At 42.5% G+C, this 14,360-nt stretch overlaps 1 protein-coding gene across 1 annotated transcript; it reads left to right on the top strand.

Moving 5' to 3' along the window:
- Positions 1-2,829: 2,829 nt before the first annotated feature.
- On the top strand, positions 2,830-14,143 carry LOC130865573 (disks large homolog 5-like). The gene is made up of 6 exons (XM_057756671.1): positions 2,830-2,842; positions 9,313-9,472; positions 10,641-10,790; positions 11,455-11,638; positions 12,810-12,925; positions 14,032-14,143. The coding sequence occupies exons 1-6, from the start codon at positions 2,830-2,832 to the stop codon at positions 14,141-14,143; spliced, it is 735 nt and encodes a 244-aa protein (XP_057612654.1).
- The last annotated feature ends 217 nt before the right edge of the window (positions 14,144-14,360 follow it).

The raw sequence follows: 14,360 nt of genomic DNA, 5'->3' as shown, positions 1-14,360 counted from the left end.
TTTTAATGCAGAGAGAAGATATTATTTTAGAGTGGATATTTATACCTAATAAACCAAGTAAATAATTAAAAACTTATGTGGAAAAAGTCTCTGAATTAATTATAAAAAGTAAGCTGAGACTTCGTCAACTAGCAGGTATAGACCCAGCAGAAATTATAGTGCCTTTTATTACTGAGGAAATAAAAAAGTTATGGGAAGACAATGAATCATGGCAAAGAGCTTGTGCTAATTATTGGGAGAAATTGATAGCAACTATCCCAAAAGTGATAGACTTAACCTCATTAAGAGAACTTCTTGGATTCTTCCTAGAATTGTACATGATGCTTCAATAACTGGAGCCCGTATGTTTTATACTGATACAAATAAATCAGGGAAAGCTGGTTACAAGTCAGATGAATTGAGTAAGGTGGAACAAAGCCCTTATAATTCTGTCCAGAAGACAGAATTATATACCATTCTTATGATGCCAAGGGATTTTAAAGAACCTCTTAATATAGTTACAGATTCACATTATGCAGAAAGAGTTATCTTGCATGTTGAAACTGCTGAATTTATACCAGATGACACAGAGTTGACTTCATTGTTTATCCAGGTACAAGACATAATCAGGAATAGGCTTTGTCCGATATACATTACACATATCTGGTCCGATACAGATCTGCCTGGTCCTCTAGCACAAGGTAACGCTGAGATTAATCAGTTATTGATTGGAAGTGTGTTGCAGGCCTCAGAATGTCATAAAAAGCATCATGTCAATAGTAAAGGCCTAAAGAAAGAATTTTCCATTACGTGGGAACAAGCTAAGGACATTATAAAGAGATGTCCTACTTGTTTTTCTATAATCAAACACCATTGCCTGCAGGGAGTAACCCAAAGGGTACTCAAAGAAATGAAATCTGGCAGATGGATGTGTTCCACTTTATGGAATTTGGTAAATTAAAATATGTATACCACCACACTGATTTCCAAAGTGGTTGCACAAGTTTGCAGTCCCACCAGCAATGGATGAGGTTACCCCTTTCTCCACAACCTCTCCAGCAAAGGCTATCCTTGGTGTTTTTGATTTTAGCCATTCTGACAGGTGTAAGATGATATCTCAAAGTTGTTTTGATTTGCATTTCTCTGATCGCTAAGGAGGTTGAGCATGAACTGGCTTTGTGGGAGCTTAGCCTGTTTGGATGCTCACCTTCCTGGACCTAGATAGAAGTGGGAGGACCTTGGTCTTCCTGTAGGGCAGGGAATTTGGACTGCTCTTCAGTATCAAGAGGGAGGGGGAATGGACTGGGGGGAGGAGAAGAGGAGTGGGTATAGGGGGAGGGGAGCGGGGGGAGGGGGCAATATGTGGGAGGAGGGGGAGGGAAATGGGAAATGGGGAGCAGTTGGAAATTTTAATTAAAAAAGAATAAAAAAATGAAAAAAAAAATATGTACACCACACCATAGACACGTATTCAGGTTTTCAATGGGCTGCTGCCCTGACCTCAGAAAAGGCTGATTCAGTAATCGCACATTTATTGGAAGTTATGGCCATCATGGGAAAACCTGCACAAATAAAGACAGACAATGCTCCAGCATATGTATCTAAGAAAGTGAAGCACTTTTTTGCTTATTATAAGATAAAACACATTATAGGTATACCAAATAATCCTACAGGTCAGGCAGTTATAGAAAAATCAAATCGTACTATAAAGGATATGCTGAACAAACAGAAAAGGACTGAAAATACCCCCAGAAATAGATTACATAATGCTTTATTAACCTTAAATTTTCTTAACACTAATGAGAAAGGAACAACAGTGGCAGAAAGACATTGGATAATAGAAAAGTCTGCTGAACTAAATCAACTGGTTTATTTCAAGGATGTGCTGACCTCTCAATGGAAGCCAGGAGATTTCTGGGGAAGAGGTTTTGCTCTTATTTCCACAGGAGAAAAATATTGTGGATACCTTCAAAATTAATAAAGGTTCGATTTGAAGAGGAGAAACCTCTTGGAAAGGAGAAATGACAATTCATCCACAATGATGATATTCATACCGGTGGTAAGAAAAACATATAGAATGGGGGCAGGGTTCTCTTCTTATCTCTGCAGGAAAACACTCATCTTCAAAAAATTCAAGGGACCCTGGATGTTTGAATACTGACAGGTGGAAACTATTTACAACCCAATAAGAATTGGCAAGAAAATCGAATAGGTTCGGTTAGTAAAATTATTCTACTCTTAACTTTAAGTATGTATTAATGAGCATTTATTTATAAATATGTAGAGCTGGTTTTGAAGTTGGACTCTGGCTCAGTCCCTCTCCAATTCCTAGCCTGTTGGTATGAGAAAAACCCAGAGTTTCTGAAGTTTCTGTCTCATGTCAAGAGCCATGACATGGGACAGAAAAAAAATGTGAGTTTAGAAAACATCTTTGCTTTTCTTCATATCTATCATACCTTTCATTGAATATATCTATTATGCCTTTCATTGAATATATGTATGTCTATATATGTCTATATGATTAATGTTTAAGTTTTTCACAATGAACAATGAGTTTTTCCTGCTGTGACATTTGACGTTTCCAGGAAGAAGATGGGGCCCCATAACAACAACTCCACCTGGTTGATATGACGTCATGATACTGATCGCGCTACTACAAGACCTGTTTTGGGTACCAGCTACACAAGACATTTCCAACTGGGTTAGCTGAAATGGTGCACATCTTGTACAACATTCTGGCCATATCTCCAGAAAATACTTAGTGACTATTTGCTATTTTAAAAGACATTGATCTTGAAATTTAACCATCATTTTACTTTCACAGAATCCCCCAGAAAGAACGTCGCCCCCATGACAGCTGGAGGTAATTCTAGAGGACTACATCCCCTCTCCCAGTAAAGTTTGCCCTTGGGTTTAGGGACATCATTTAGGGGTTGATTATAATTAGTATACAGTTGAGGGTTGGGGGGTTGGGAGAGGAATTTTATAAGCTCAGGGATCATTTGAAAAAAAAAGAGGGATAATTGGATGATGGGATAATAGATTGGTACTTGCAGGTACTTGTAAGTTATTGTTTTGTGACAAATATATTGGTATCAATTCTTATATAATTTACAATGTTAAATTATATTGACTATTGTATGCATGCATGCTTCTAGCTCTGTTTAAAATATTTTTTTATGTATTGATATTGTATATTTACCATATTACAGTGTACATTTCTACCTCTGATTAAGATACTTATATATTGTTTGTGTATTGATATACATTTACCATATTGCAATGTATATTTGTACATTGTTTATATTTGGAGGTCATTGTCCTCATTTGTTTCACAGTTGTTTATTGTCTTAGTCTTTAAGTTAGATAGGTATTGAGAATTATATAGATCAATAGTATTCTAAGTTTGTCATTTATAATTAGACTAATCAGGTTCTTTGGATACATAGAGATTATACTCAGTGTAGAGAGATAATCTTCAACCTCTTCAAAGAGCTGAAGAAAATGGCCTTTAATCTAACTCAGCGTTTCTTGGTAGTGAGACACAATTGCTACTGGCAACACCGATCTACTCCCGAGAAAAGGTTGAGCACCAAAGACGCTCCACCTGGAGCCTTTCTTCTTGGCTGAATTGACCTTTGGGCAAATTAATGCCCATACCTCAACCACTGACAGAGATACAGAGTATCCGTGAATGGAAAAAACAGGACTGTCATATCCTGCCAAGACAGGGTAAGATAGTTTTGACAAGTTTCTTGCCTTTGAAAATGGTATGTCAGTTATGTTAGGTCTAAGCCAAAGTTGGTTGCTTCAACGCTGCAAACGTGGCCTTGGGTGATTGCCCAGGTAGCTAGTTGTCTCTGTGATTTGTTGCATGTTTTGGAAGTTGTTTGATTGCACTTTCTAATTACTCAGGTAACATTATTTCCCTTCTCAGATCTTCAATGGGGTTGAAGACTGTATAAATGTAGTTACTTTCCACTCATGACTTGGCCAAGCTATTTATTATATAAGACTTAATCTAGATAGAATAGGATATTTGTACTTATTATATATAATTTCATAATAGGTTTAGAACTCTCTTACTTAAACAAAAGGGGGAGGTGTTGCAGGAGCTCCTTCTGCTCCTTCAGCCAATAGCCGCTGAGATATCAGCCCATTGGGGTGTGGTCTCTCCTTCTTTAAAAAAGCGCGGCGACTTCCCTCTATTCTCTCTCTGGCTTGCGGCTCCACTTCCGGGGACTTGGAATCTTTCCTGATTGTGCAGAGGGCTGTTGTCTGGGATGGTGATCTGTAAGTTTTGCCCTTTAAATAAATAACCATTCTGTTAATCATAATTCCAAACTGGTGTGGGATTGTTTCTGACCTATGCCTTCAGAAGCCTGCATCCTCAGAGGTCCAGCTTTGCAGCCAACCGTCCTGTGATGTCCCTGTGTGTGCCACCTCACGTAGCTATGCAGAATGCGTGATTTTCTTGGATGCTGAAGGAGATGAATGGGCTCCCTAGTGAATGTGGAAGTTAGAACAAACCTTAGCTTTTTTCAGATTGAATTTAACTGTTTGGAGCACAGTTGTTTACTTCATGAACATCAAAGATAAGGCCACTGCCGTCACAATGAAGTATTCAGTGGTGAGATCTTGTTTGTTACTCTCATCCCTATTTCTGTTTTTTTAGAAACATAACAGAGTTGTGTTTAAAATAATCCAAAAAATTAAAAATAGGGTCTGTTGAGATAGAATATGCCTTTAATCCCAGTACTAAGAAGGCAAACAGGGGTGGATCTCTGTGAGTTCGAGGCCAGCATGCTCTACATAGTAAGTTCCAGAACAGTCAGAGCAAATGGTGAAAGTCTATCCCTTAAATATTAAATAAATTGGAGAGAAGTAAACTGGTATATAGGAGTGGTTTGAGCTTTGTTTAATTGAAATTTGAAGGTGTTAAAGCTAAAGAGGTTTCTATCATTTTAATAAAAGGTAATAAGCTGAAATCATGGGGGCAGAAATTAAGGCTGCCTAAGTATTGGTGAGAACTTCTGTCTCCAAATAGGCAGAAAAAGAAATCAAAAAGGAAGATATCATGAGTATTTTTACTTGGGGTTTTACAAACAGAGAATCTGAACGCTTGAATTCTCAGTAACATCTTCCCAAAGGAAAGGAGTTCATATTGTATTTAGGATTGCTTCTGGTTCATTCTGGGCCTGCTGTGATTTATGTGTCTGTAACATGTTTAAACACCTATTCCCCAGCAGGGGGCATTGTTTAGAAAGACTGCAGAACCTCTGGGGACTTATTGAAAGAAGTGGGTCACTGGGCCAGCCCTGCTCCACTTCCTGTGTGTGCTCTGCTTGGGAGAGCAGCTGCCCTGTGACCAGATGACTGTATGTCCACCATCATGCCTCCCCCAGGAACCCTCAGCCACAGTTAAGTCCCCCTTTCTTAAGCTGCTCTTCAAGGAGAGTAGCCAATATAAGCTGCTTGTTTGTTTTGCATTTTGCAGAGCATCACTTGAGATGGAAAATGTAAAAGACAAAATTGAAAGATAAGTGATTTCTCAGCATGTTTTTAGGATAAAGCAGTGCTTCTGAACGTGGGATTCAAATGACCTTTTTACAGGGATCACCTAAGACCATCAGAAAACACAAATATTTACATTAAGATTCATGGAACTAAAATAGAGTTATGAATTAGCAAAGAATATAATCTTACGGGTGGGGTGACCACAGCAAGAGGAACTGTATTAAGGGTTGCTGCATTAGGAAGGCTGAGAACCACTGGGATAGAGTAACCTCTAGCTGAGAACTGCCTCTGAAAGGCTCCAGTTCCAGGGGACAGCAGGGAGTTTCAAGTGAGCAGTCCCACATCAGTGTGGTCAGAGTCTTTCTGATGGCCTGGGCTTGCTGCTGAACCCAGGGAAGGTAGAAAGCACAGACCACGGGAAGGCAATGCAGAAGCAGGGAACACTTAACCCTTGTACTCACTAGCCTGGCTTCTCCCTAATGCTGTCTTCAAAGGTCAGTCTCCATTTACACAATGCTGCCTGGTGGCTTCTCACCTCCAAATGTCCAAACGCAAATTCCTTCACCAAAACTCCCTGGCTTCATTTTGCTCCACCAACTCTGTACTTTACAAGGGGCAGGAGGGAAGCTGGCAGGACATGATTTCATGATCTAGTCTGCAGCTCTTAATACTGAGAGACCCTTGAGAGAGTCTACACCTCCATCTCAAGTTTGTTTGCTCTTCTCAAGTTATAAATTTACAGGAAAGGAAGTGGAAAAGGCCCTCTTCAGGACCCAAGCCACATGTTATCTGCAGCTGCTGCAAGGCCTCCTCTCATCCAGAGCCCTTGCACAAGTGTTAATTAGGGTGTTTGCGACTCTCACGCTTCTGCTCCTGCAAGGCACCCATATCCCCAAATGCATGAGAATGGTTCACGCTCCAGCTAAGGAACCCAACATCTCTCAGCACAACAGAACAGAACAAGCCTGGTACACAGGCGGTACTGACCCACAGCTCACATCAGACCCTGGGAATCTCTTGTGGGTTTGTCTTCTGCCTGCTTCAGGATGTTTAGATTCCTCTTGGTGGGATGTCTTGCTCTAATTTCTTCTTAGCTGGCTGAAGAAGTTCCTTATGGAGTTATTATTATTTGATGGTAGTCTTTAATTTTGCTCCTCAAAGTGCAAAAGTCTTCCTTTGTCAAATTATAAAGTTGGGATTGCAGGTGAATTTAATGCCATAGAAAGCCACTCTCTCTTTGTGACTGGTTTATTTTTTTCTGTTAAAAATGGTGCTAGGTTTTTCTACTGGTTCAAAGTCTAAGACTATACATATATGCATATATATAATCTCATATATAACCTTATATGTGGTATATCTATATAATATATATGTATGTATATATAGTATTTATATACAGGGGAAATATTAAACAGCCTTTAATAAAAGAAATATGTAAATGTGAAAGGATCATTATATATATATGAAATTATAATATAAACACGTATATGATGCTAGACAAAATTTATGTAAAACTGATACAAATTATATATTAATAACTATAAAAATTGAGACTTTCACTTTCATAGTTACATAATTGTTTTGTTAAGGGCTATTTAAGATTTTCTCTTTAGGAAACAAACAAATCACCTGTCAAGATTGGGGTCATGGAGGTGTGGGGAGTAGGGAGGACAGAAAGGGAAGATGAAGAAAAGGGGAAAAGAAGGAAGAACGTGAGGGAACAGGACAGTTGAGAGGGAGGAAGGAGAGACATGAAGAGCAAGGAAAGAGATATTTTGGTTGAGGGAGCCATTATGGAGCTAGCAAGAAACCTGGCACTAGAAACTTCCCAGGAGTATCCAAGGATGACCCCAGCTAAACCCTAAGCAGTAGAGGAGAGGGTGCCTGAACTGGCCTTGTTCTGTAGGCAGAAGTTGAATATCATTAATATCCCCTCATATTGATGAGTTAAGGGTTTTAAGGAAGGAATGAGACATTCCTCAGCAATCTTTTGAAAGATTATCTCAGTTTTCAACATGGGAAAGGTCATGGGTTTTCGAATCAAGGTAAGGGAACACTGGGTTTGGAAGAGGAGGTCCTGATTGGCTTCCTCTGTGTTCCAAGAGAGGCTCCTGGAATGGTAAGCCGGGCTTCTGGTCAGTTCAGGAAAGCTAGATAGCAGGGTGGCAAAAGCTGTTAGCCATGACATCAGCAGTCCCATCTCTGGACATTCCATTGTATCCTGGAGATCTCTTGGAATCCCGTGATGTCACCTTGTTGTAGCAACACCAACTGCCATTAGGGCATTCCTCAGTCCCTAGAGGTAGAGCACCAGTCATGTTCTCAAGACTGAGGCGCCGCGTATTTGGGAGACAGAATGGAGAGGATCCAGAGACCAGAGAGAGGCAGAAGAAAGCTGCCGTTCACTTCTGGAAAAGACCCAGTGAGTCATGGGCAGGAAATGGGGAGATTGCCAAAGGAGGTGCACTTGAAGTGGGCTATGCAGAACCGGGACTGAGGAACTGGAGCCTCAGAGAAGAAAATGGACATTCCTGCTTATCATACTTACTGAAAGTCAAGGATTCCAGGACATTAGTTTGTCGATATCCTAAGCCCAGGACTGAGAAGATTAAGGCTCTTGTGCTGGGACCACCACTTAGCTCTTACCTTTGCTGTGGTTTGGGACAGAGAGAGACCAGCAGGAGGCAGGGAGGGACTAATGTGTCCCCATCTTTGGTCAGACATCACTACACTACACCTGTAGTAGTTGCCTTTAGGTTCACTGGCTGTCTAACACTGTTCCCATGGAGACAAATGTGCTCCTGGCCAAGACCTTTAAACCTCAGACTGATTTGTAATGTGAGCAGCAGGGCTGCGTCCCCGGCACCCAGCCACCCGCATGGCTAGCTTATGCCCTGAAATAATTACACGGAAACTGTATTCTTTTGAACCCTGCCTGGCCCATTAGTTTCAGCCTCTTATTGGCTAGCTCTTACATATTGATCTAACCCATTTCTAATATTCTGTGTAGCCCATGAGCTGGCTTACTAGGAAAGATCTTAACCTGCGTCTGTCTGGAGAGAGAGAATCATGGGGACTCTTGACTCGGCTTCTTTCTCCCAGCATTCTGTCTATTTACTCCACCCACCTAAGGGCTGGCCTATAAATGGGCCAAGGCAGTTTTTTTATTAAATGAAAGTAACTCCTCCATCAAGACTGTTCAGCAGAATTCCTCTGACCTTCTTCCCCTGACAGTGATCCCCTTAGGGTTCTGAATCAGCAGTTGAGGATGGCAGTTAGATCAAAGGGTGACCAAACTTCTACCAGAGTTATGGGACCAGGGCAGAGAATGGCTACTGACTGTCAGCTTCAATGATCTGGGCTGTCCATGGGTTACCTGGTGAGTCTCTTGACCATGATGGAGCCCTGCAGGACTTTCCAATCCACAGTCATGGTCCTAGAGTGTCCATCAATGAGACTCAGGCTCCTCACTACACTTGAGTGCTTGTGACCATGCCATTTTTGTCGTGGCTTTTAAATCACAGCAGGCCTCAGCGCTCTGGACCATGCTGCATCCTGTTCTTCCGTGAATATTCCTGAAGAGGTGGTCTTTGTAGTCACCTGAAGAATTATAGGGAGGCCGAGGAAAGGGGTGGCTGCTTACATAGCCACATCTTTAGAGTGATAGGAGAATTGAGATCCACACAGGGGCATGTTAACCTGGCGTAGTATATTTGGGTTGTCACTGGGTTCCAGATATAATTTTCTGTTTGGGACTCTGTCAATCTCCTATGCCTTTTGGCTATGCTATTTCACCTGTTTTCTACCTACACACAGAATCCTCTAAGAAGCCAGCATCCGATCCAATGCTCCTGAGCAAGAAGCAGATAAAGAAGGAAGAGGAGAGGCTGACCACAGAGCTGCAACTAATGACCAAGGAAAGAAATGACCTGAAAGACCGGCTGATGATCCTCACTGAAGGAGCCGTGGACAATAGGTATCCATTGTTGCAAACTTCGTGGGGCTGTAGGCAATGTCAACCTCCCCTTCTGCCTTTGAAGGTCATGGTTTCTAGGAGGCGGTACCAACCTTTATGTCCTAAATTCTTCTCAGGGGAGAGGCAGACATGAAATGTGAGGGGGCCTGAGATGTGGCCTCTAACTTTTCTTCTCTTTCAAAATGAAAATCAGAGCCTGTGGTCCCAGACACACAACTCAGGGATTGAGGCCAGTACTGTGTAGTTCCTAGCATGTATTAGGATAGGACATGACTTGCAAAGGCGGCTTGCATAAGCTACTACTACCTGATCTTAGTTTGTGGTTATTCTATAAATTTCTGGCATGTGATTGTATGCTGCAAGACCTGGTAGCAGCTGGAGGGGCCTGGTTGGACTTGGGACATCTCAGTGTATACCTGGAAGTGCTGGGACTCATCACAGCTTCTCTCTAGTTTTGTCCATTGTACTCTTAGAAAATGGGGCTCTGTGCATATCTTTAGCATCCAATGGGTGATGCTCCCCCTGTCTGGTTCTCTGTAGCTCCCCTTATTCTCTCTTTCTCTCACTCTCTCATGTGGACATGTGTGCACACACATATTTGGAGGTTTGTGTGTCCCTAAACTCTGGGAGCCAGTGATCTGTGGTGGTATCTCATGATTTCCTTATGCCACTATCCAAAAGATGCCAGTGCTGAGCCATGGGAGCCCCCCTTAAAGCAGGACTGCTTATGTCCTACATGCTCACCTTGGTGGTACCTAGGAATCCCTAAGGGAGTTTATATCACAGCCTGCTCTTAGGACTCAAACCAGAAAGATGTGATCTAGCTGTTCAGTGATTGTCAACCAGGACCCAGAATCAGTGTTCTGATACAGGAGAGATGTCATTGCAATGTCTGGTGACGGAGACATGTGACAGAGACTCCTGGTGGCTTAGAGAGCTAGACTTACCCTCTAGTCCTATTGAGTGAGCTCATGTAGCTAGGACACCTTCCATCTCAAGAGTAGTTTGGCTGTCCTGGGGCCAGAATAACAAGTTTAATAGCACCAGGTGGTCCCAGTACATAGGAAGGAGAATCTGCATCCACTGGCATATGGTAGATCAGGATATGACTTGAGTTCCCGGGATCCTTGAAGCCTATGTTCATGGGATCTTTTCTCCCATTTTCTAGTCCCTACAAGAATCACAAGCCAAATGCTTTGTATGAGAAGGTAAAGTTGGTTCACAAACAGATCATGATGGAGCTAAATAATTTCGAGAATGAGAACACTGAGACCTTAGAGAATTTCAAGGAGCTGAGCAAGGAGACAGTCTTCTATCGGTAAGTGTCCATCTGGACATGGATCACAGAACTAGTGGAGTGGCCATGTCTGACTTCCTTTTTCTCTGGGTGGAGTGTGCACAACGCTGGTTCGAGCCTATTTGCTTCTTCACAAGCAGCTCTTAAACTTGTGTCTCTTGGACTCAGTTTTGCTAAGTATGAAAGAGACTGTTATCCCCTGCCACCATTGTCCGAGGACCTCAAGAGCCTGTAGACAGAAAATGTATTTACACTCTCAGGTGAATGTCAGGCAGCCTTGAACTTCTGGAGCTCAGACCCATTCTTTACAGGTCGGGGGGTTGAGGAACCTATAGATAGATTATACTCACGTTTGGTCTTTTTCCCTCCCTTGGAGGGTGTTCGCCCACTACATGTTGATGTTTCCCCATTATCATAGACAGTGAGGCCAGCTGGGGAACTAGAACTACTCCTTCTACTGAAGGGTCATGGATCATTTTAGGTGTTGCGGTTTTCAATAGTAGTTTGATTATTTCTGGCATTATCTGATCTCTCATTTGGTTTCCGAAGTGTGGATGTCATGACTCTATCAGACTCTTAGCTACCTATTCTAGGAAACATGAGGCCTTTTGGGGTGCTGGTCCCTGGAAATCAGGGGTAGCAGGAGGAGGTTGGCAGGGTCTTACTATCCATTGTGTGTCTGCAGGGATCTGCACAGCCGACTGCTGATGGAAAGGACTCAGCTAAAGAAGAAGGTGGACGAGCTGAGGCAGGAGGAAAGGAAATTGCAGAATGATTGGACTGTGTTGAAGTACCACCTGGAGGATGTGAAATCGATCCATAATGACCAAGAAGAAGAGATGAGATACCTCAAAATACAGCAACAACAGGTAGGGGCAGGCAACAAGTCAGGCTAAGCTCTGGTACCATTTGCCCATTTGACTGCCTCTCTACCCATCCAACCACCAGGGTTTAACCCATCAGCTTACTCATCCATCCTCCCTTCCAGCCACCAACCTCATACTATCCAGGCATTGTCTTCAGTATCCATGCACAAGGACTCTGGGAAACTTTCGTCTCATGGAAATCTTCCTTTGTGCTCTGCTCGAAGCTGAAATTCAGTGAAGGAAATGGGTCAATAACATATCACACACGTAACATGTATTTATGATCAGTAGCATTCTAGGCACAGAGCTTAGTGTAAGTGGGTTCTCGGTCCTAGGGCTCTTTGATTGGCAGGGATCATGTGAGATCACAGGTGGGAAGCAGTTTACAAGGTGGAGATGCCTGTGCAGTGCCAAAAGAGTGCTTCCCATACTCATTGATTTGAGTGGCCTGTGGGCTTCTCTTTTCTGCCTGCATCATACTGTCTTCTCTTTGCTTTCTCTGAATTATTGGTTCACAGTGACAGAACCCTGAGTAGCAGCTTGTCAGCCCTGTTTTCTGGGAGTGGTGCTGGACTGTTCTCCCATCCAGCAGATATAACGGGTGGGTGATTGGATGACCATCTCGGGGCTTTGGACAAGCTGGTGGTGGAAGGTGGGCGATTTGGGACGATAGCGGAAGAATTTCTCTAACCAGCTCAATATAGCTTGTCTAAGCAAATCACTTTTCCCACAGTAATTTTAGTCCCCAAAAATTATGGCTGAGTTGTGAGATTTTTCTGAAAGAACTGTGTGGTTATTCTAAACTCAACTGTTCATTGACCATGATGTTTCTTTCTGCGACCTCGATTTCTCAATATTTCTCTTTCTTTTACACTCACTCCTTGTGGGTTTTGAGTGTGAGTGCATGCATGTGTCTTTGTGTGTGTGTGTTTATGTGTGCATGTATGTGTAGTGTAAGGATGTGTGTGTTATGGTGCATCAAACAGTGTGCATTTTCTAGTGCAGACCACTGTGTTTCTCTCCGTCTGTACCATAAACCTGGGTTTCTTACTTCCCCAGATGCTTTTGTATAGCCTGCCAAATGACCAGCAAGTTATTGGGATCCTTTTTCTGTGCTTAGATATGGATGACTGTCTATAACCCTCAACAAAGAACACAATTTTCTCATCAACAGGAGCTCAAGAGATTGGAAGAAAGCTTTCAGTTCCTGCAGAAGCAGAGGGAAATGGTCATGCAGGAAAAGCACTTGGTCAAAAAGCTGCAGCATCACTTTCAGGTCACTCAGATGAGGTAGGAGCCCAGACTGGGAAGAGGAGGGTAGAGCCAAGGGGGTTCCCATGGACTTGGGGTTAATATCACTTCTGTCCATCTCTGAGGCTACAAGCTAGAGTATGGAATAGAAGACCTCAGAGAATTGAGCTTGTCCATTCAACAAGAAATTCTGTCCAGTATATATTATATTTGATACTCAGTGTGTCTGTAGAATTTAGTCTCTATTTCTCCCTTCTGAACACGGAGTTCTCCCAAGGCTTTCCCTGAACTCACAGAGAGCTGCCTGTTTCAGCCTTCCAAGATATTGAGCTTAAACGTGTGCACCATGGGACACAGTGGAATTCGCGTTCTTATTTAGAAAAATCCCATGAAGATAAGAGATTTCCATCTTTAACACTGCTCTGTGTAACATTTGTCCACTTCCTGTAAAAAGTGCTCTCTGGTTAGAATTGGTTACGGACTCCCAGGATGAACTTAAGAAGATGACTCGGCTGTAGGGAATATCAGATCCTTCTTGGGTGTGTTCTGTAACCACTCCCAAAGCCAGGATGCAGATTCCCAGGTCCCAAGGAAATCACCAGTTTCTGCTTGGTGCCAGAGCCCTAACAGGGACAACGTTCTCAGGCTCACATCTCAGGAAATGCTGCTCTAGCACGACAGGCTCTATCTGCATGTTGTTATGTTCAAGGTTCCTTCTGGGCATGAGGACTGAGCTAGTCTCACGCCCTTGTGCAGGGAACTAAGCTGCAGGGAGTTTAAGGCTATCTATAAAATGATAAATAACTCATGTATAACTCGGGTATTTCTCATGTGCTATTGACAATAGTATCAATATGCTGTTGCTGATTACAAAATGATACCCCTGAATTATCGGAGAATACCCTCTTCTTTCTAGTAGAATGGGCACCAACAGTGTTTATTTGAAATTATGATTTGTGTTTAAGACTGAGAAAAGTTTCAGTTCCATCTACTCTGGGATCTTATTCCCTGTGACTGCCAACAATGACATTATTCAAAAGATTAAATTCACTGTCCAACAGAGCTGAGGTGGATTGAGGCAGCTTCTTTACAGCTACCATGGCAGGTCCCCACCCGCCTGTGTTTTAACTGCTTTCCTCTTCCAGGTCCGAAGCTCTGCAGACTCATCTGGAACAGGCCACAATCAAGGACGAGAGCCACCTGCGGAAGAATCCCCAGCAAGAACCACGTGCTGAGTCCCATTCCCAGCAATACTGAATTCTAACGATGCAGATTCTTCTTCAATTTTGATTATCCTTGTGGAATAGGCTCTGATTTTGCCTAGCCAGTGACCCAGCATGGCTGCTTCTGGACCTAGATTTTTTTTTTTTCTTTTTTGATAATACTACTTCAGAGACCCGAGGAAGCCAAAGTAAGCCACAAACACCTTGTAAACATGTTCTTCACATTAGGATCAAGGCCTACAGACAAAAAG

This window comes from Chionomys nivalis, chromosome 23 (assembly GCF_950005125.1).
Source record: "Chionomys nivalis chromosome 23, mChiNiv1.1, whole genome shotgun sequence".
Taxonomy (NCBI): Eukaryota; Metazoa; Chordata; class Mammalia; order Rodentia; family Cricetidae; genus Chionomys; species Chionomys nivalis.
The sequence above is the reverse complement of the archived record's forward strand: the minus strand, read 5'-3'. Positions and strand labels throughout refer to the sequence as shown.